Genomic DNA, 22,445 nt, shown 5'->3' with positions numbered 1-22,445 from the left:
CGAGGAATATAAAAAAGTCCAAACCACGCTAGGTAACGATATTTACCAGTTTTCCCCTAAGGAGCTGACGCCTGTTATTGTTAATTTGCCTTCTGAAGAGTTTGTATTTTAAACTGTGACTAAAAAGAGGCAAATCTTCTTTCAACTACCGATTCTGAGGGCCTAGTATGTGACGATATTTCTTCGGTAAAGTCTTCAGAACTCAGGAACGGGGTGTGCGTATTCTTTTTTATCGCCACGGAAGTCTCCTCCACAAGGGCACTATCGGAGATTGCTTGTACCACCTATGCTCCAAGTCTCCTAGTCCTTCTCTCCGCCTGTGTCAAGGCCCTTTTTGGTGCCGTGCTGCGGAGATACAAAAGATGTAGCCTATTCCACACAAAAAAATTTGTCACCACACCTCAGATGTTTTAGGGAATGTCAAAAGTTATGCAACTTGGAAACCTAAAAAAAATGTCCTTCTCAGAGCAAGATTGTCTCGCATCTACTTTATCGCATCAAACAACCAGTCAGTTTGCGACACGAAGACAAACTGGTAATCAGCCCACGTCACGTATTTGTGACGTAGGTTTCAAATACGAAAATCGGGATATCATAAATACGCAACGCTGATACCAAACGTGCTGCATTAAGGAATACAGATGAGTTCTATAACGGCGTGGCATAGCGGCCATGCAGTCAAGTGGGAGCGGAATTTGCAGAGAATGAAGAGTCCACATGGCTAAATATGCAGTTCAAATAATTGTCTCGCTTAAAAAGCGTCAAGTACGATTTTAAAGTAGTTAAGAGTCACAGCGCGTCTTCTTACCCATAGTTTGTTTCACTGGAAAATTTAAATACTATTCGTTACCGGTTAGTAAAACCACCCGGATTTTGTGATGAAACGCTGATCGTGAGCTGTACCGCCTCAAGTCTTTTCCAGGGGAGCATACTACTCACTGACGCGCAGAAAATCTGGGCGGCTATTATCTATCTGCCGGGGCGGAATCACAAACTGCAGAGATCGCAGTATCCGCGCTCCCTTTCCGGAGCCATAATCACCAGAACGAATTAAACTGTGTCTGTTTGCATGTCCCGCAGATAGTTTCCGAGACTTTATGATAACTCCTACCAAATAAATTAAGATCCGGCTTCCGCTAGTGAACAAATGTCAACGATCGTCCAGGAAGGTGGAATGAATTTTCACTTATTGACTAAAAACAGCAGTGTTTATACATCAAAAACATTGGGAAAATGAAAAAATACAAGGTGGGACACGAAGGGATCGAGGGAGTTGACGGCTAAGCGTGCAAACCGCCGTCTTGATACTACACGCAGTGGTGATCGGCAAGAGACCCGTTTCACCCCATTATAGCCAGAGCACATGTCGTGGGCAGGCCCAATCCAATCCAAACAAGGTGGCAGATGAGAGCATTAGCAGCCATTCTTGTGAATCTTCAGTGCATGAGCTGTCAGCTCCTATACTCAGTAATCGCGATGAACGCCATCATCTCTAAACAAATAAGCCTAATCCTGCTACCGCAAACCCCCATAGTTACTGTATTTTGAAACTGTTTCCTACCACTTCAAAGAAACACATTCTTTGGAATTATCTTGAAGCAGACCGTAATTACCGGAGACCAATATTCGATAAGTTGTAAGCTGAACACGTTTTAGCCAATTTTTGTAGGTCAAAAGAATATCCAATTGCAGATAAAGAGGAATATAAACATTGCAGAAGGGAAGAGTCAATAAAACAAGCACTTGACCGTGTGTGCAAGGCTAGGAGCGGTCGAACGTTCAACGATGGTAACAGTTTCACAACAATGTTTCGGGTGAAATTCACCTTGAGTTGGCTTAGAATAAAGCCTATTGGCTGGATTTATGGCGCTGGCATTGTCTTCAGACGCTCAAAAGCAGACTTTTCTAGAGATTCTCTAAAAAAAGAACAAGAAGCCCGACTACATATAGGATAACTAGTTAGACTCCTCCTATGTTTACAGGCCTTTCTGGTTTGCAACTATGGAACAAAGCGACCTGGTCACAGCCGCAAAAAAATGAAAGGTATGATAAAGGAACGTCTCATTTTGCCTGTTTTTAGTCTCAAAAAAAGAAAATCAATCTTGGCCCAAGACTCACCTAACTCAAATGCACGTGACCGTGGTAAGAGAAAATTGCTACTGTACCTCCACCGTATGGGGGGTACAACCCACGAAAACTGAGGAGTCTGAGTGGTTGAACATGCCCCGGCACATTAGTTTTGTTTAAAGTAACGAAACGGACGATTTACGAGGTTCAGACGTTGAAGGAAGATGTGTACAATCACTGACAATTTGGAAACACATTACATGAATCCGGAATGCACAAATACGACGAAAAAATATCCACTCATGGCATCCATTCTTGGAAAGTATTTATCTAATGAACTCCACGACATGACATAGCACCCCAGCGGAAATCCTTCTTTTTGCATAGAAGTTGATGGATGTGGACCTCTTGTAGTAAATTAATCTGCTACCACCACCTGTGATTCCAGCCTCCTAGAAGCCCCTGCCTCCCACTCTTTATAGCGCCTTTAGTGATTACTTGGGCTCAGAACTAGCGGCACCGTTAGCACATCTCGTGCATTAGAAAAGAAGCCAGACTTTTCGAACTAGATACCGTTTCAAAATTTAGACGAGACATCTGCAGGGAGGTTGTCGAAACCCCAATGACAAATAGCAAAGGGTCTGATTTTAAATTCTGGAGTGAGGTCAGATTATAACGAACTGACACCCACTATGGTAGAACAGGGGGTTATGGAGATGTTTTCAAGGCTAAAAAGTAGCAGCCTACATTGAGGAGTAGCCTGAGTGCTGAAGAGCTGTAGGCTAAAGGAGGACTGACCTGAAATCTGGGTGAGCAATCTGGATGAGGGCATGAGCACGCTGACGCAGGGTCTTGCCGAAGAGGTAGGCGATCCCATACTCTGTTACGACATAGTGTACATGGGCCCGAGTGGCTACCACTGTGCTGCCACGAGCCAGGGTAGGGACAATAGCTGAGGTACCGGTTGTAGTCAGCGAGGACATGGTGATGATTGGACGACCCTTACCGTCGGAGGAGAGACTGGCTCCCCGGGTGAAGTCCAACTGACCACCCACGCCTTATTGCAAGGTAGATAAACAAAAAAACAAAGAATAGACCAAGTTATGTAAGCCTCCGTTTAGAAGAAAACATTAGCCGATATCCCAATTTTCGTTAGATCAGCGTGACAAATGTGACGTTATTTGTGAATTTATGACAACCGAGCGATTCAAGTTGTGGCACGAACAATTTAAAGCGGTAAAGCAGATGCAAGACGACCTTGATCAGAGAATGGTATCATACTGGAATAGAGTATTTGGGCTGTGGGCATAGATTTGCCTCTAAGCGTGCTTGCTGAGATTAGGTAGAAATGGAAGATTAGCATTAATCCAAGGGATGAAGTGTTGTCCACGCCAAATAAGGCTTATTGAACGCCACCTCTATTGTTTCAACACATCGAGAAAAGTAAGTACTCAACTTTGTATTTTGGGGATCAAATGCCATCAAGAGCATTCCTAAAGATCAACACCTGCTTTGTAGTCAGATATTGCATGAAAAGTAGGAGTAGAGGTGGAGTTTTGTAGGGCTTGAGAGTTCTATCAATAAGACTCGGTGTGGCTTTGCCACCAGGATCGTTCAAAGTAAACAGGGAAGCCATGTTGGACATGTTACACGCAGTAATATGTGGCAGATGGCCAAAGCGAACGTTGTAGGCTAATCCAAACACTAATGCTCAGAATGGCAGGCAACAGGAGTAGTGCGTGCATTAAACAGAGATAAATGCTGAAGTTTCCCGTGAAAGAACGCCTATAGCCTAAAGAACGCCGTGTCTACGGAAGAACTCAAGTACGGTGAGGTGCCACAATGGAGAGCTCAGCAGCTTAACAGGAAGACATTTGATTGGCGACAATTTCTCAGTGATAGCCACACGTCCTTCAAAGACGGTCCTGGAGTTGGTGACTTTTCACCCACGGCGGTCATTCACCCTGTAGGAAGCCTGATCGCCGGATAAAATACCTACCATGAAATTGTACAAGGGACAAGTCTTTTCTTGAGAGGAGCGTTAAATGGAATTATTCAAGATTGTTTGGAATTTCCAAAAGTTAGTGGAGGTGGGTGTCAGGGCAGCAGCTGTTTGATGATGGCCCAACCATGCTGACAAATTTTTCTGTATCGAAAAAAATGTAACGGAGGATTATCATACCTCGAAATATGCTTTGTATGAAATTCAAAATCCCCTGCAAAGTGGGAAGACGGGAAGGTAGGAAGGAATATCCCGTACACAGTAAGGATAATGTTGAGACATACCCAAGCTGAATGATAAGTAATGGCTATTGAACCCCAACTTATTTCTTCAACCCCGGAGTAAAGGCATAAAGAAGAACAAATCAATTATAATGGTTACATTGCGAGAACTGATTAATAGAGTTGGAGATCAGGTTAAAATAGGGTGAAACTGCGTTCAACCTCTCGACTAGATGCAAAGTAGATAGATCCTTTTTAGGGGAAATCCAATGAACACTGTCCTACTTTTTGAGGCACTGATTTAAGAATTGGCATTGAAATGTGTCTCTGCCTCATTTACCAGGGTAGCATTTCCATTTTTGTAGTATATCTTCCAGTACGATTAAGTGAGGGTAAAAGCACCGAGCATGACGCTTTATTCAATCTTATACCTGCAATAAGGCATCGTTGATGCTTAAATGAATGAATTGTGCCTTATAGATGTAAATGAGTGTGCCTGAAATTGCAGCCCCGGCCACATCGCGTCAATGATGGAAAGGAATTATGAATTACCCTATTTATAATTAAGCATACAACATAGTATATATTAAGAATCTCATAAGAGGGATCGCTTTTACAGCCTAGACATTTCATTGTTCGTATTTGATATCACCTTTCGTAATTTTTTTTCTGAGGAATTCAAGTCCAAACACCCCCACCAAAAACGTCGTTGTCCACGGACTAAGGAAATTTTTGCGTTAATCCAAACTAATCTGCTTGCGCCCACAATTTTGTGGAACTGCTTATTAAAAAAATGGAGAAACAACACTTATTACGCATTTGTGATACTGATGGCAGATGCGTCAAATAGAAAAATTGAGGGGTAAAACACAAGTTTGCTTGATATGGTAAATGACAAATACGATCCTAGCTATTCCTTCTGCTATCTTTAAATGCTAAGATAAATAGCGGTAACAGGTTTTAGTCTACTGGAAGGAGGTGAATTACAAGAGAAGGAAGCCCCAACTCCACCAATGAGGCCGTCTTAAATTACCAGCATCCTATTTTTAAATGATACATGAACAGGTTTCCGCAATTGAGGTACCTTCGGAAGGGTATATTATTGACATCAGTTTGACATTTGTGGCCTGTAGAAATGAGGACTAGAGTTGGTTTAGTATCTACGCGAACAGCCGGACGGTATTACAGACGGGACCGTTTTAGATGAAACCGCAAATAGGTGCCCTTTACTACGGCCTTTCAAACTTGGAGTGCAATCACTTGTTTTGTTTCAAGACATTACAATAATAAGCCCGTGAGTTCAAAGTTGTGGGCTATTAACAGATTTGGAAGTACAGATCAGTGATGAAAGGAAAGCGTGGAATTAAGTAACAGGTGGTTTGCGCTTGCAAAAGCAAAAGCAGGCGGAATCCACTGCTTTACGGCGTTCACTTTCGATGAAAAATTTAGAGGTCTACTTACATATTTACCGAGGGTTTGTGTTTTGGATGATAGCCTTGAACACGAGTTATAGATACGTCGAACACAAAATCAGAAGTTAGTAATCTGCCTGAGGGACTCCATCTTGAAAAAGAAACGAGACAAACGCTTTGAAGGTAGTTAGTCTCTATTAATCACTTTGACCACCAGACAAGTAAGGAAGTTTTCTTTCGGATGCTGTGAGTTAATCAGGAGAACCAGATCAGTATGATATGAAATACAGAGGATAAAATTTGAACAACATTTTTGATAAAACGACTCTACAGCCAGCGCGAGTGATACAACTCGCCTTCCACAAGAAACTCCGCAGTGAAGCCATTGTGGGTGATTATTGTATATCACCTTCACTTGCTCCAAGTCATAAACGCATTACAGCACCTTTTAGTGATGAATAGGAGGATAAATACTTAGATGAAATACAGAAGAACCTACATCTTCTTTACCGTGAAAAAGCCCAACCAATCTGTCTGTGACACAACAAGTCAAGTACTCATATTACTGGTAACAGACTTAACTAAATGAACTGCAATGCCATTTACCTGAAAGTCTTATATCATGGAGGACATTTAAGTAATTCAACAGCAACAAAGGTGGTTTTAGAATGTCAATGCATCCAACCGAAACTAGAGTACACAAGACGAAGAACAAGAAGCAGACCTACCCCAATTCAACCACTTCAACCATTGTTAATTGCTGCGTTTTAGGAAATTGTATGTTACAGAAGACTGACAAAGGTTTGTGTACTAAAATTGCTGCAAAAGACAAACTTAAGCGACTTGATATGGACGGTCAACCTAGATTAGTAGATCCAGCATGACATCAAGGAAAGGCATAACGACAATGGGCACTCATATGTATTCTGGTTGGTGGCTTACTTCCGATACGGCCATTAGTTACCCTTTGGGCTTACAGCATTCACTTTCAAAATAGGCCGTATGGTTGAAAGATCGGGGCGCCTACTAAACAGATTGGCTCTCTTGCAGTTTTAAGAGCATCACATGTTAATTAAAAGACTTTTAAGGGAAGTAATCTTTTATACGTTTATTTTAGCATTAGAAAGCAAAGAACTTTTCACCTTGCCACCTTCAAGCACTTCAATGTTTCCTCGTCTTGAACCCCAGATAAGAATGGGTCGAAATCCCTCCCAAAAAACATATACACACAAACCACAAAAGGCTAAACAGAATGCCTTGAAAAATCGCACAAAAGTTAGGCCAAAAAAGGTAACTAAAAGAGCTATTGCGGCTTTAGGCAAGGTTCCCTGAGATGGTTCGTAAAGTGCTATTGTTTATGTAGGTGGATAAAAAAAGCGTAGAAATGCGTCAGTCCATTGAGACAGGACATCGTATTGCGCTCGGCAACACTATGGCCCCATTTTGAAGTTTAAAAAAGTCACCGGAACTTCATATGATTCAAGTATACCTCCATCACGAACCAAAAACTGACTGCCAAAATTGCAGAAACATCTAATCTAATTCGTCGAGTGGGATTTTAGAGAAAGTGTAGTGAAAGAAGACTCATTACAGAAATGCCTGAAACAAATTTATTCAGGTGATGAACCCACCAATACCAAGACAAAGGTACACCACATTTATGAACATCTTCCTCTGAAATCATCATACCTTGGGATTATGGTGCCAAGAACAACTCCCAATCGTGATGGAAACCAAGCGAGGGGGTTTATCTCACAAGCAACACACTAACAGATGGGAATGGGCGTTAGGAAACACCACTCTGTTGTTCTTTACCTCCTCCATATACCTTATACAAATGGGCCGTACACGCTAGCTTGTTTGCTGACCAACTTGAGGTAGGAAACGGATTCTCTTTCCCAACATTAGACAAACGAACACAGCATTGGTGATCTCCGCATGACCAAACTACCTTGTATTAACTACCTACTATCCACCAGCCAATAACCAACATTCACCAACCATCACGCACCACAATACATCATATCACACCACTCACCTCCACTCCACTGCCAAAACAACATTCCATGCGTTAGTCCCAAGAACCTCAGACAACCAATTCTTGTGCATGTGAGTAATTGTGTGTTCACGAGTGTGTAATGCGGCGTCTAGCGCTGCTCTGCACTGCAGACCCGATTGTCCTCCATTTGGAAGCGTTCACTTCGTGAGGCACAAACAAAGCGTCTGAGGAGTCAGCTGAAAGAAAATACCGCTCCCATAGAACGGAGCAAAACAAAACTGGTTCGTGAGAAGCCGTCTTCTTCAGTTAGGATGAAAAGGGAGAGGAAAGATATAAAGGCCTCACCTCGTCCTCATCCTTTGTGTTTCCTTCTTACTTCACACTTTCTTTGCATTACGGGTAGACAATCATATGGTAAAGTGAGAGGTCGGTCGGAAATAGAGATCAAATAAAAAAAATGTGTCCGAGGGAAGATTTTTTTGTTTTTAGATACATTGTGTACTCAACAGAGGTGAAATTCACGCTCCATCAGGAGTGGTTGGTTTTATTGATGGCTATCTCAACAAATAAACATTCTATAAAGCGTTTTGGGGATGCTGTAAAGGTTGCCTTATGATTCCGTGACCATATCAAAATAGTGCACCCACAATCACGGGATTAATTAGTCAAACTAGTCAATTAATGCATCACTATGGCGCCGAGGCTATACGATGTGCTACTACATCCATGCGAATAACAAAAAAAAATAGAAACCAGCTGTTGTCACGTTTGTTGCTGCAATATCAACCCATTCAACCCATAAAACTGCAAGCCTTTCCTGCCTTAATCATACGTTTGCCGCGCTTTTTTTCCACCACTTTATGCCCTCATTGGTTCGATTTTAGCGACAGTAGATTCACCGGACCCCCCTGACATTGATGTTAGACATATGGGGAGCATGGCCACCGATTCCGGACCTGCGAGAGTTACCAGCGTGATGGAGAGAGCCGTCACAGTCCTATCATCCGGCTGGTACGTCAATTGTTTCTCCGACTGTGGCAACTGGCACAAATATTAAAGAAATTAGCAAAATAAATTTGCACAGGTCACTACTGGCATTACTGACTCTGAAGTTTGCATTTACGAGGATTAGTTCAGTCAAGCTTTACACACCCAAAGTGGTTATGGTTTTTTCTTTCAAGACCGATAAGAATCGCCTTGCTATATGACATGACAGCAAGCTACAAGTGGATGACTAAAAAGCTCAGAGAATTGGAAGCTGTCATTGCGGTAGACACAACGGTTTACATTGATTGCGTTGACATCTGACACAACAAAACAACTGACAAACAATGACAATACAACTGAGGTTTACCTGGGGAAAAAAGCGCTTATGTCGGTACCTGGAGTAGCAACATTTCATCATAACACTCACGAGTTTGTTAGGAGCGAAGCTGCAAGTTAGGCAAGTAGGCGGAATAAAGTTACCATCGAGAATCCCCTAAAATCCTCATCTTTGTGTGAAAGCCCAATAGTCTTGCCTAAACCCACACGTCACGCAGCTTTAGAGGGAGTAAATTAGACTGGAAAGAGAAGAAAAAAAGAGCCAATTCGCACATGAACTACGGAACGTTTAGGCTGTGATGGTCAAGCTTCCGGTGGTAGCGACCCTGCAGGAGGAGGAATTCACCAAACTTATTTGCATATTCTTTTATTCCAGATTTGGTGTTATCCAATGGTCTTACCCTAAAAATAGCACCATTAAACGATTCCGTCAATGACTTGTGGTGTCCTGAGATCCTTGCAGATGGTCCGAATAATCCAGGATACCTCAGAAATACGATAATTGCTATTTGACATGGGCAAAAAAGATTTAGTTGATATTGACCACTGCCTGATTGATTGAGTTCACCTTCAGCTCCATTTTACACCTCTCCAAACAATTCTGAATGGCGTTGTTCTTTTGTGAATTGAAGAGGGTAAATAATTCACGAGATTGTAAACACTATTTCGAGGGAATATTTGACCTTGAGTAGCTGCAAAGTGAACTTTTAAATTCACCTATAATTTCCCTAAAAAGATGTGAAATTATAAAAGAATTATCGCACACACCGAATCAAGGACATGAAAACCAGAAGAAACCCAAACCTTAGTGAGGGATTAAATCAAATTTATAAGTGGACCAAGGGTCCTCTCTCCAACTCCTGTTACATAAGGTAATTTTAAGGCATTAGCCGATTACCTTTAAGCTTTGCAAAAGACAAAGGCATTCCTAGAAGCTGGGCACTCTTTATAAAAATCATCAACGTTTGCTGCAGCGTCAAGTGGAGGTGTCATTCAAACAACCTATTTCTAAGTTCCACGAATGGATTATTGCGTTGCCAAATAAAACTAGACACACTCAAGAGGAGGGGTAAATAAAGGAACTTGAGCAACAAGGTCATACTCATCGCCAAGGCAGCAAGCCATACACCTATACGGGAAATAGCAAACAAAAAGAGGATACGTCTGCTTGAACATCAAATGCCCGATTCTTTGGAGCATTTACATACTTTCTTCCATGGTCAAATCGTCATGATTATTTCATCAATAAGTAATGGAGACATTTAAAATGGACCGCTCACCAGTGTAGACATTGCCAGCAATGCTGTCACCAACACTCTGACCCGAGAGGTCCATTTCTAGGCAGGTGTTGACGGAGGAGACTTTGGGATTGCGAGCAATCCGTTCAATGGAATTAGTCCACGCGATTTCATAGAGGGCTGGACAGGAAAAAAAAACAGAGGAGTAAGACGTGTGGGATAAGTCAGAGCTAGGTCTTTTAGGCACAAAAGAAACCTAGTAAACAAATAGAAGGCACGAGGACATTAGTTTGTGGAGAAGCAAATTATCTTTTGTCACCATCGAGAGCTTGCAGCGGTCCAACAGCAACAAATTGAGATGCAATAAGCAAAAAGCTCCTTACAAGGCTGAGATTATTCAAAGTTGAAAATGTCCCTTTTTCAAAAAGGAGAGGGAGACGTTGTCGACAGGGGCCAGGAAACGTACTCCGGTCGAATGCATAATTCTAAGAGAGGCAGACTTCCAGGGCTTTTGAACTGAGATGGAACAACTTAGTAAGGTGAATGATCAGACCGAGAAGACAGTAGTGGAAGCATTTAGGTGAATCACGATTGTTTAACCGAAGGATTGCGGATATAACAAATTCAGAAGTGGTATGCCTATACTATGGAGTCAAAAACGCTTGTGCAATCTTCGAGTTAGCTAGTTATCAAGTCGAGTCGGGCTTATTCCAAGCTGTAAAAATGAGCGGCAATTTTGTCGTGGAGAAATTAGAGAAGGTGTAGAGGGAAAACATACACACTACAAAAGTACCTCAAACATTCATTCCTCTGATAAAGACAAACATTACGGCAAAGATGCACCACCTTTATTAACACCGTCTCTTCCGCTAAACAATGAGGAAGTATGTGCCACCATCTAACACTGCAATAATACCTTGAGATCATCGTGGTAAGAACAGCTACTAGCATTGATTACCGAGTGCTCAAGTACTTTCTTCACATATTTAGCAGTTGGACAAGAAAGTCGTGGTTGAAGCCGAGCGGTGGGATTCCGACGAAATGCGACAAATTAACAGCTGGCGAGGCGTGAGCATCAAAGATCATCACTTGGCTGTTTATCACTCCTTCCACATGCGTTGTACAAATGTACCGTCCACCTCAGCTTGTTTGCTAACCAACTTGAGGACGGAAATTGGTTGCATTTCGCAGTCAGAAGAAAGCACACAGCACTGGCGAGCCCCACCTGATTCACCAACTAGTGATCAACGACCAACAGCCACCAATCATCACACCACGCCATGTCACACCTCAGCATTCGCCGCCTGCCTCCACCTCTGAGACACACGTCTGTCAAGCCCGGAAAGCCAGATGACCAATCCTCTTCTGTATGTGGACACGTGCGTAATTGCCTTCACGCATGTGTAATTTGCCTTGTTGAACTGCACAGCGCTGCAGACCCAATTATCCTCCACGAGGAAGTTTTTATTTCATGAGGCCCAAACAACCACGGCTTACATGCAACTACTGGGTACAACTGAAATGTGTGAGAGGAGAGCCTCTTCCCCTCTGTTAGCAACAACCACGACGGGTGAATCAGCTGGAAGAACATTGTTTTCTTACAAAATGGGAAAAAGCAAAAACTGTGCCGTGAGAAGACGCCCTTTGGTTAAGACGAGAGGGAGAAAGTAAAAATGGATATTGGCCTCACCTTATCCCCAACACACTTTTTGCAGCAGACATATGCACAGTAAAAAGTTAAGAAATAAAACCGCAATAAAAAACATAGCTGATCGGGAGTTGGTTCCTTGCTTCCAGGAATGGGATATTAAACAAAAATGGAATTCGTATCTAACTTGTTCCAAATTGGAAGATACTGATGAGTTGTAACGCTTACCATTTAAACGAATACAATAGGTGAAGTGACTTTCAACCATCGCTTACACTGTATTGCAAAAGAAACTCCACAAATCGTTAACAAGTCTACAAGTTAGGTGAATTTTCACTACCTCAGGCTACAATTTCATATGCTATCGAATCCAATAATGTATGCTACTTGTCACTTAGCTCACCGACAATAACTCGGAGATACGTGGTTCATACTTTCACCCTTCCCGATTTCAGAGATTACAGATTCAAAGAAGTGGGATCAATTTGGATGTGACTGACAAGGCAAGGTTTACACCCAATTTAATTTAAAAGATAACCACTTGAAATGACCTATATCGCATTTCTAAATCGTATTTGAGTATCTTGTCAGTGTTTGCCATTAAACTGCCCAGTGTTGTCTAAAATGCAACCCTTTTATCGCCTGCTAAATTAAATTAACTCGTGAAAACCAGTAGGTTTAGTACTTTCATTAAATAGACTTGTAAAAGGCATCCTTTTGCTTTCTCACTATTTTGGTGACAGCATTCACCAATTCACAATGCTTGACAGTGACGCATTCTTCGTAAGAGTAAAACCTTCACCAATGCTTTCCCTTACCTGTGAATGTTGGTATCTCACGAGAGGAGTGTGGCTCAGTGCAAGATGGAAGAAAAAAGCATTCGGGTATGAAAATGGATGAGATTTGAGAATGAAAACGGCGTAAATGATGCGAATGCCTTTACCCCCCCCCCCCCCCCCACCAGTTGAATGAGTTACCGAAAAGTGAGGCAGGATAATCAAAGTGATGAGATCTCATTTCGCGTGTAAAAAACAGACGAAAGACAACAGCCAACCTTAGCTTATTTTATTTATTAAGGTAATGAGGGACTGAAAGGTGGCTTGTAATGCCGTAATTGCTTGATTAACTTTCGGTTTTAGTAACGGACTGCTAGGGGAGCCCGCCATGTACCTCCGCCGGGCCAGAACGGCAGAACACAGAGCAACAAAACATTATTTGAAAACAAAGCATCCAAAAGTTACAACTTAAATAAAGGAAGGAAATGCGAGAAAATGGTCACATAAAATGAATCGGTGAATGCCAAGTAACTCAGTGAAGACCAAGCTACAGAAACACCCGAGATCGGTGCTCAGGATAAGATCCGAAAGCCGCGACTTTGCATTCGCTAACAAAAGTCAATTGGAGGTCAAAGTTTTATAAATCAGTCATACCATTGCAAAATCAGCCTTTTTGAAGTCAACTATTACGTGTACGTAAAGCCAAAGTATGTCAGGAGCTTTCTTTGGTGCTGGACAAAGAGGTGAATGATTGTAAACCATAAAACCATGGAGAAGGCATGAGTACCATGCCTTCTAGTGTAGCTTAAACAAAGAACAGAACCGTCAACGTTGATTAAATGTTTCCTGGGGAAACGCAGACAAAAAATTAGATATCAGGAATCCGTTGGCTGGACAAGAATGAAGGGTAAGTAAATAAAGGATAAATAATATTAGTGTATGCTTTATTTGGAGCTTAAATACAAAATAGCATTGTTACTCAGGCCGAATCCACGAAATAATTAACAATGCAGTGGATAAAGGTCAAAGTTCACATCAAAAAGAGAACAATTTATACAGGGTTAACCAAAGATTATAAAGCATATTTCAGATATGGCAATAGGTAAACCAAAGAAATAGCAATTAAAGCAAAAAGGTAAATCACTAAACTCCCGAAAATAATAAGGCATTACATAGCAGCATTTCAACCTTGCATAATGTACAATGAGTGCTCAATTTTAGTACATGAAGAGATTGACACAACACGTACCAACAAGTGGATTTTGGTCGATGAAGTCGTAAACCCGTTTGGTTCCAATGGCATAGCTAGCTGCTATTCGACCTTGGCGAACCTGCTTGTGCTTATTAGTGATGACGCCCAGTTCGACCAGATCAACGATACCATCAAAAATATTTTCCGCGTGAATGCCCAAATCCTTATGGTCACGCAGATGTGATGTCACTTCATGAGGTATGCTGCCAAATCCTAATTGAATGGTTGCACCATCTTCGATTAACTCCGATGCAATGTTTGAAGCTATGGTCTGGTCGATACTAGAAGGTGGGGGCGACGGTACCTCGAAAATAGGCTCAGAACACGGAACGAGAAAATCTATTTGACTCACGTGAATGGCAGAGTCACCGTATGTGACAGGCACTTGAGGGTTAACCTGGGCTGCACGAATTTTGGTAAAAATATGCATAGCAAACATGGGGACAACTACATACCAACTATTTTCTCAGCACTTTTTATGGCAGATCTCGCACTTCCAACAGTTGCACCAAGAGTACAAAAACCATGAATATCAGGCGGTGACACCATAATTAATGCGTACTTAAAGAAAACAAGTTTGTTCCGATAGAATAGCGGTAGGTCGGATAGAGCAATTGGGATATAGTCAGCAAGTCCCTCATTTATAGCATCACGACAATAGATGCCTAAGTACACTATTAAAATCTGTCAATAATATTACTCCCATAGGCCGTTGACATCCTAATTCGTCCACGAAATTCTTCCGCAAAATACGGAGTTGGGCCGAGAGGATAAAATTGAAACAGTTTCAAATTCCTCAGTTTTTTATCCAACACATGCGAAAGCAGCATAGTTTCAAGAGCTGCTGGTGTGGAGACAGATCCTTGCATGAATATATTTTGCCCTTGAGATAGTAAAAGGGAATCCGGGAAAATGTACCATCTTCCAATTCCGCAAATATTTCAGAGGCCGAAGTAGCCCACTTTGGATAATGGTCGGGCTTTGGAGCAGATGGCTCGTGAGTGTTAGTAAAATATCTTAGTGTAAGGGAAAACAATCGCCTGTAATTAAGATTCCCGAGCCAAGAGCTAGACGTTTTCGCTGCAAATGACATTTTTGGACAGCCCACTAAGGTCGTTGCGGACATGATACGAGGGTTGGTATAGCATAACATTTAGATAAAAATATTATTAAGCCTGATAAAATAGCCAGAAAGCGTTGATGAGAAGCGATTGTTTACCATTTTAAACGGGCAAAGTTATGACGAGACTAGATTTCAAAAATTGTTTGGGTTTATATAGCCCTAAACTAAAAGTAGAAGTTAAAAAAGCTGAAAGCAATATTAGACCAAATCAGTTATTGCATATTGTTAATAAGCGCTTGGCTTAATAGGTTTCTATTCAAATCTTGAATGGCAATCAATATAGCACCACCATAAATTAAAATCCACGACCAGAAGAATTTGGAAATTTTTATTTGAGTTCTAAAATATAGTGTAGACCTCCTCCTCTCTAATCCTTGTACTCTTAGAACATTCAGACTGACTTGGTTTTATCATATTTAATGCGTAAATTAAGTGGGAATGAGTGGGTACAATTTTGGGGGGGGGGGGTTGAAAGCCGAACCTCACCGGGTTGTCGGACGTTTGTGGAGCGAGACTCCTCGGTCTCCGCTTCCCGATTCCTAGCGTTCCTAGACAAGCCCGGTTGGTTTACTTTGGACATCTTTATTAAAGACGACAAGATGTATAGGGAAAATACAATATTCAAGAAGGAGGGGAGCCGCGGTCACTAGGTAAGGGAGAGGGCGATCCAGTTACCAGGCTCGAATTTCCTGCTTGCCTCCTCCCTGAAAGGCACATTAAAACAACATAAGTATTACACGTTGACCGCTCCTCATTCATAAGGTTGGATTTGTATTCCAACTTCTCTCTGAAAGACACAGTTTAAGTATCATAAGTATTGCATAGCCCCCTCATCCTTTCAGCACCTTTCCCGGTGCTACCATTTATGTGTTTTTTTGAAGTTACCATCCGGTGGTTTCCTGTCTTTCGTAAGCGCGTGACGCTAACGACTCCATTAGAATGGTGTTGCGATTGATCGGCTATTGCTACTGTTGTAACACACTGCTGTAGACAACTCTTGATGCTTATTCACTGCGAGCAACCACCTAATTGAGAATCAACGCTTGCACTGTGAAGTTTGGCGATCATAGTGTGGGGGACAAACTCCGTGTCTAAGCTAAACGACAACTCACCCTACCACTGTTGATGGCAGCAAGTCAAGGAAAGTACGCTTTGTCAGGTATGTCAGTCGCTTTGCGCGCTCCTCGTCACCTCCCATCTTTAGGCCACCATGAAAGAGCTCTTTGGTTAACACCTGTCCTTCCTCAAAGATGGTAGTTTAGACCAGTGCAAAGGGGAATTTCCCGAAGTTGGTACCAGGAATTATGATGATTTTACGGTGGTAGAGTAGAAGTACATGGAAAGTGGTTTTGTTTATAGGGATAGAATCAGAGGTTGAACTTAATGTGTGCGAGCCATTTATCGAGACCCGTACTCGTTGTGAAGGGAGGAAGGTCAGACAGCACACTCACCAATTTAATATTTTCACCATTTTGCCTATATACCTCCAGTTTCGGTATTTTTGTTGAAAAAGAAAGCTAGGAGGAGGACACATCCTGTATGAAATCAGGCAAAATAATCTGGGTTCATGAATAATGGAATTTCGTGAATCGCGTTGGATTAAAAATCTGGCTTCCGCAAGTTTAAGAGTAGTAATTAAAAGCTAAACTACCTGTCGGAAAACTAGATAAACCTAATTATAGCGGATTCCTCGCTTAACTCTTCCCGTCTGACCTTCATACTCCTCAAACGTAGAGACTGCTTCGGTGAGGGCATGTTTATTGGCAAGCGTTAAGGAGGATGCGTACAGGTCCTGTGTTCAGAACCCTCTGCTGTCTCGGAAAAATCTGGCGGCCCCTCAGCCACGACCTCGGTGTTCACTGGACGCTTTGCACCTAAAAGGTAAGCGTAAACAAAGCAAGTACCGCTTTGCCAACACAAATGTGTCGCGCAATGTTAACCACACCATTTACAGGTTTAGCGACTGTTATTTACAAATATACGTCACATCCAAATCTGTGGATCAAATAATTAGCAAAAGTTATGAGGAACATAAAGTACCCCATCGAAGCTTACTACAACGTCTAAAATGCGGAAAAGAGTAATGCAGAACGTTTAGACGGAAGCTTCACATGCTCTCTAAAAGTGATGAGCTAGTCACACTCAACGTTGAGCCATATTTCTTGGAATAAAATGGCACCAAATTTTTAAGATTTCACGGAATAAGCAAAATAGGCGCAATCGACAGACATATGATCTAACGTATATTTGGCAATACTAAGCAAGATCTCATAAAGTATGATAATGTTTCTACTATTTTTGCCCTTCAACCTCCAGCTTGGAACCCTTGATGGCGGAAAGTATCAAAATGAAGGCGATTTTACAAATAAGTAAATTTGTATGGGGTTTTTGAGTTCTTCGCCTTGGGGAATGACGACGTACCCTCAATCATGGGACTGGTATAATCTGACTGCTTGTCACCTAAATGGTGCATTCAAACAAACATGTGTGTTAGCACAATGCACCCCCATTGGGACACAGCAAACAGTAATTACACGGTTGCTTGTTCTCGAGCATACCTCCTACATAAACTCATCCAATTCAACTTTACCCAAATGAATTACTAACTACAGCTTCTCTTTCACAAAGCGGAAATGATGCACCCTATTCTTGTCCCAAAAGTCAAATTTTTGGTTCAATTTAACAGCACTACTGTAACTATACATTCATGCTTGTCAAGCCTACTCATCATGCACTTTTAAAAGTCTTCTCTGTTTAACAGCGTAGTTAACTGGCTTGATTTCAAATTTGTACGACTTACTGTAATGAGCAGAGAGCACACCAATCTAATTTTCTTCGCAAAGCAAAAGCAGTCTGTCACCTTTTAGGATTTATTAGCTGACCCTCTCCGGCCGGTGCTCGGACTGTTTGCATCAAACGGAAACCGACATTTCCAGCACAATACCGATGCTTGCATAATCCATGAAGGATTTAATGCTTGCTATCTACAAAACGTACGTGCTCATAACCCCGTGTAAGGAGGGCACACCTCGTGGCGCTACTGGCGGTCATTTGTCTTGGATCTCTATCTCTATCCGTAATACAGGCGTCTGCAAACACGCTTGGACGAAGTTGAGGAGGGAATTGATTGCGTGGTTTAAACTTAATCACCTACTTGCATGTGGGTCTGTGATACTCTGGTGCTGCAGTGGTGTTTCGCTTTCTGATGTGTGCACATGTGTGCATTAAGACACAACTTTCATTTTGCTAACTGAGAAACTTTTTCGGTCTTGTGACCACAATTTTAGCAAGGTTAAATTTCCAAGAGATCGTATGGCAACTCAAACAAATGTAGACATAAGACGGGGAGTCTGGGCATGTTCCATTCCCTAGATAATGTACGAATCCAATGCGAACCATCCACAATTTTAATAAAAGGATTTGAGATTTTATAGTGCGTATAGACATCTTGAAAAGCGGGAAGTGACGACCTCCCCAGTATCAAGAGCCTGGGATTTGAAGTTAATATAATGATGATGAACAACTGTGAAAGTGATATACAAAACTCAGAGGTGTTTCACTTTTGCGGTCAAAGTGGCCAAACTGATTAAAATTCCGCGCTAAATTATTTACTTCCTACCATCGAATAAGCCACTGTAATAAAATATCCATAGTAAGGAAACTCCCTGATCAACCTCGCAAAAAAATTGCACCAGACCTGTGTATATTTATTTTTCAGAAAAAATTAACATTATGGATGTGACGTTGTCTCTTAAATCTGGCAAGGATTGTTATTCCACCTTATTTGACTGGTTTCAAAAGTCTTCTATCAAGCAAACAAGTATCACTTTTTTGTGAATTATATCAAATGGAAGAATATTTTTCCGATTGCTCGCCTAAGCTAAAAAAGCAACAGGATTCAAAGACAAAGCTAGTTTTCCCTATTGGCAATTTTATTTCCGCTCCTACAAGGGAATAGCAAAAAAACAATGTGTTGTGTAACCTTTGATGGATGTATGGGTACCGCGAGCTCATGCACACTCGCCGTGACCGATGCTTTGGGAGCCCCAATTGAGCTGAAGGGCAGTTCGACTCAAGCCCTGCAATCCGGTTGATCCCGGATCAGCGGCTGACCAATGCGAAGTCACACACGGCCAACATAGGCCGTTGTGAAGTTTTGATTCATTTTTAGTGAATGGTGGTGCTTTTTTTTCCGTGAAATTCGAACGAAGACTGGTTCTAGTGCACAGTGAGCCCAAATTCCAGGCAAATCTGTTGAAAGCTTCGGAAATTTAATGGGATAAATTTCAGTACTATTTTACTTAGAAAAATATTTCAAACTGTAAAACAACGTACAAAGTGCAAGCGTAATAGGGCCAACCTCCGTTAGTAAAATAGAAGACAACAAATAACAAATGTACCACTTGAGGATAATACAACTGTTTTCCATTTTTGACGAATAAAATACACCTAAAAGAGGTAAGTTTTGATTTATGAAACGAAGACTTGTTACATAGTGCACAATTTATCCGGCTCTGTAATAGGTTTGGTAATAAGTTTAACAGCACCGAAGAAAAGATTTTATTTATCATGACACTTATATCACTATCTCAGTTAGCAGTGTGAAGATTTGGTGTCAAAGTGACTATGTGTCGGTGTGTCGGCATCCGATCCGCTCCATAAGTAGCGGAACTAAAGTACGCACTTCACGATGCTGCGCCCGCAATCGTGGCAGTAAGAGATAGATCAGACATCGGTAATATCTTCGTCAGCATGCCTCTTCTTATTCTTTCCTTCCTCCTGGACTTTCTCTTTTATCAGATCTTTTAAATCCTTCACATAATCATTCTTTCTCTCATTCTCCTTCCCATCCCCTTCCGTCTACATTCTTCATTTTTTCACACCCCTTTTCTGCCTCATTTCACTCACCTGATTCATTAAACCACTTGCGTTCCTTCTTCTCCTCCCATTCATTCGACTTTTAATGTGGCTACAGGACTGTGATCCCTTATTCCCTAAACGGGTCTACGTTTTCAGCTACTCATGGATTCTAGTCCTCTCTTGTGACTGACGTTTGACCAGCTGCCATTGGTCGGGTTCTCGTCTATTTCCTAGTACTATACCTTGGCACGTCTCTAAGTGATGTCTCAATTTGACATTGCGCTTCCTATTTCTAAGGTGAAATGGCATTTGGAATTGGATCATTCCCATGTTGATTTCAGTTTTCTCCAAGTGTTTGTCACTGATCAAGACTTATTTTAGTAAATTCCTTATTTGGACCTATATTTCCAGTATTTTAAATTAATTCGGGGTAAGCCAAATGTGTAACCATCTTTCGCTCATCATACAACTCTGAAATTATTTCGATACTGAAACATATTTCGAGATGGTAAAGTGTACAACGTAGGACGAAATATTTTCGTTGTATTTTCAATAGCAGCACTTTAAAATTATTTTCTGGTTTCCATAATGAATAGAACACGACATATTTGGGCAGCACCTCGAGTCTTCCCTGAATTTATAGTACCTCGCAGTAGTATGGGAGATGATGTGGTACTAATGTATGGAAGAGCTGGTTCGAAGGCCATGCCACAGAGCAGAAGTAGAACCTGCAGAGAATGAAGTGCCTGCATGGACACACTTGGACAATACATCGAATCATTGCATTTACACCAAAAACCGAAATAATAATTTACTAAGCACAGTACTCAGTAAACATGCCCCAGTCTACTTACTTTACGCTAAATATGCGATGCAGGATGAAAGTGAATTGCAAATACACAAACATCTTCTCACCTATAGCATCTAAATTTCATTTTGTGTCATTTTCTGTAAGCACTTGATTGTAAAGTGCCTTTTTAATCAGAGATTTGTATTGAGTTACGTGTACCATTCCGCCTTTAACTAAAATCCCCTAAAAAAATCACCTATTTCTTTTTTGGATGACTGCATACTGCCAACAGAAAGACAGCCGCTGATACTGCTTCGAGGAAGAGCAAATAATTAGGCCTGGTTTTTGGTGCCTAGACCGTTGAATACTTCATGATTCATTTTCTTTGGAAAATATATAGTAATGCTTTTTTTAGAGTTGCTGTTAATTATGTCTTTTAAGTGCTTGTTATGTTTTAATCTCTGTGGCAAATTAGTTAAATAAGGATGCTTACTAGTGATACTCGACCTCTTGATTGATCCATCACTTAAAGTACGTTGCGTTATTTTATTAGACAACCTATCTAAGCAACAAAATATTTTTTAAGCAGTAATTCCCTTTTCCTGAGGGGCTAAACGTTGATACCACTTACTTTTGTCTGTGCAATTGATTCATTCATTGCATTTTCTGTTTAAGCGCCATCAGTTTGAGCAATCAAGGTACCGGTAATTTACTGTGCCAAAATGAGCTTACAAGGGCGTCTAATCACAGTTAGCACGCCTTAACTTGCCCTGAATTTGACGAACAAGCCGCCTACTCCAAGCAAAAACAGACTTAAAAGTGGTATATTACCCGAAACGCTCCTCTTGCAACCTCGAATAAAGGGTTAGGTTAAATGAAAAAGTCATGATGTAATTGTTGGTTAAACCCATCCCAGTATATTACCTACACTCGCCAGATAAGCTGCAGATAACCATTAAACCAGTGCTATTGGCATTTCCATTTATTCTAGTAGTAGTATTTAGCCAAGTCTATGGCTTGACTACACCATAGAATCATTTGTTTAGATAACCTAACAGAAAATCAACGCAAAACCTACTAATCGCCGCTCCACAGCCTCCAATGACGTCGCAGAATCGTTTTTTAATTCACGTGAATGTGGTGGTTTCGGGCAGAAATAAAGTCGTGCAGAGGGAAGTGTGGTAGCCACGTTGGGACGGGGATGGGTCGAAAGAGGGAATTTTCAGTGGAGCAGTCACATATATATGTGAAAATGAATGCCAGTGGTTGAAGGCATGGGTTCGGTGCTGTGGTACAGATGAGCACGGGTACTACAAACGCCACCTCAAGTTCTTGTTGACACCGTCGTCGATGTGGCATCGTGAAGCTCATGCTTACTTTCGGATACTGAAGAGATGGAATGAAAGGAACGACGAAGAGACTGATGAACTCTGGTGCTTACTTAAATAGCTACACCATCTAATAAACTTATTTAGCGTAGTGACAAAAAATTTTCACTATCGCCTGGGATTGTGATATGGATGTCAAGTTTGACCGACAGCTATCAATTCCAAAAATGGTGTAGCGTCCCGAGACTCCCTGAAGACGAAAGAAGACAAAATACTCGGGCAGAATATATATTCAGTGCAGAGAAGGTGTCTGGGCTATTGGCATGGCCCAAAAGGCCAGCCCACCCAGCGAGGTACAAGGGGGCTAATTCGAAGTACAAAAGTCGCGCCTCACCAGAACCGAGGG

General features: G+C 41.5%; 2 protein-coding genes across 2 annotated transcripts; both read right to left on the bottom strand. All coding sequences in view use genetic code 11, as the record gives it.

Moving 5' to 3' along the window:
- Positions 1–1,861: 1,861 nt before the first annotated feature.
- EGR_05215 (4-hydroxybutyrate coenzyme A transferase) lies at positions 1,862–15,641 on the bottom strand (the record flags this gene model as incomplete). Its single annotated transcript, XM_024494464.1, has 5 exons — positions 1,862–1,916; positions 2,866–3,124; positions 10,305–10,442; positions 13,936–14,340; positions 15,548–15,641. The coding sequence occupies 5 exons, from the start codon at positions 15,639–15,641 to the stop codon at positions 1,862–1,864; spliced, it is 951 nt and encodes a 316-aa protein (XP_024351085.1).
- Positions 15,642–20,490: 4,849 nt separating this feature from the next.
- Positions 20,491–22,070, bottom strand: EGR_05214 (hypothetical protein; the record flags this gene model as incomplete). Its single annotated transcript, XM_024494463.1, has 2 exons — positions 20,491–20,649; positions 21,843–22,070. 2 exons carry the CDS (start codon positions 22,068–22,070, stop codon positions 20,491–20,493), a joined length of 387 nt encoding a protein of 128 aa, XP_024351084.1.
- Positions 22,071–22,445: the final 375 nt, after the last annotated feature.

This window comes from Echinococcus granulosus (assembly GCF_000524195.1).
Source record: "Echinococcus granulosus chromosome Unknown EG_S00037, whole genome shotgun sequence".
Classification (NCBI taxonomy): domain Eukaryota; kingdom Metazoa; phylum Platyhelminthes; class Cestoda; order Cyclophyllidea; family Taeniidae; genus Echinococcus; species Echinococcus granulosus.
The sequence above is the reverse complement of the archived record's forward strand: the minus strand, read 5'-3'. Positions and strand labels throughout refer to the sequence as shown.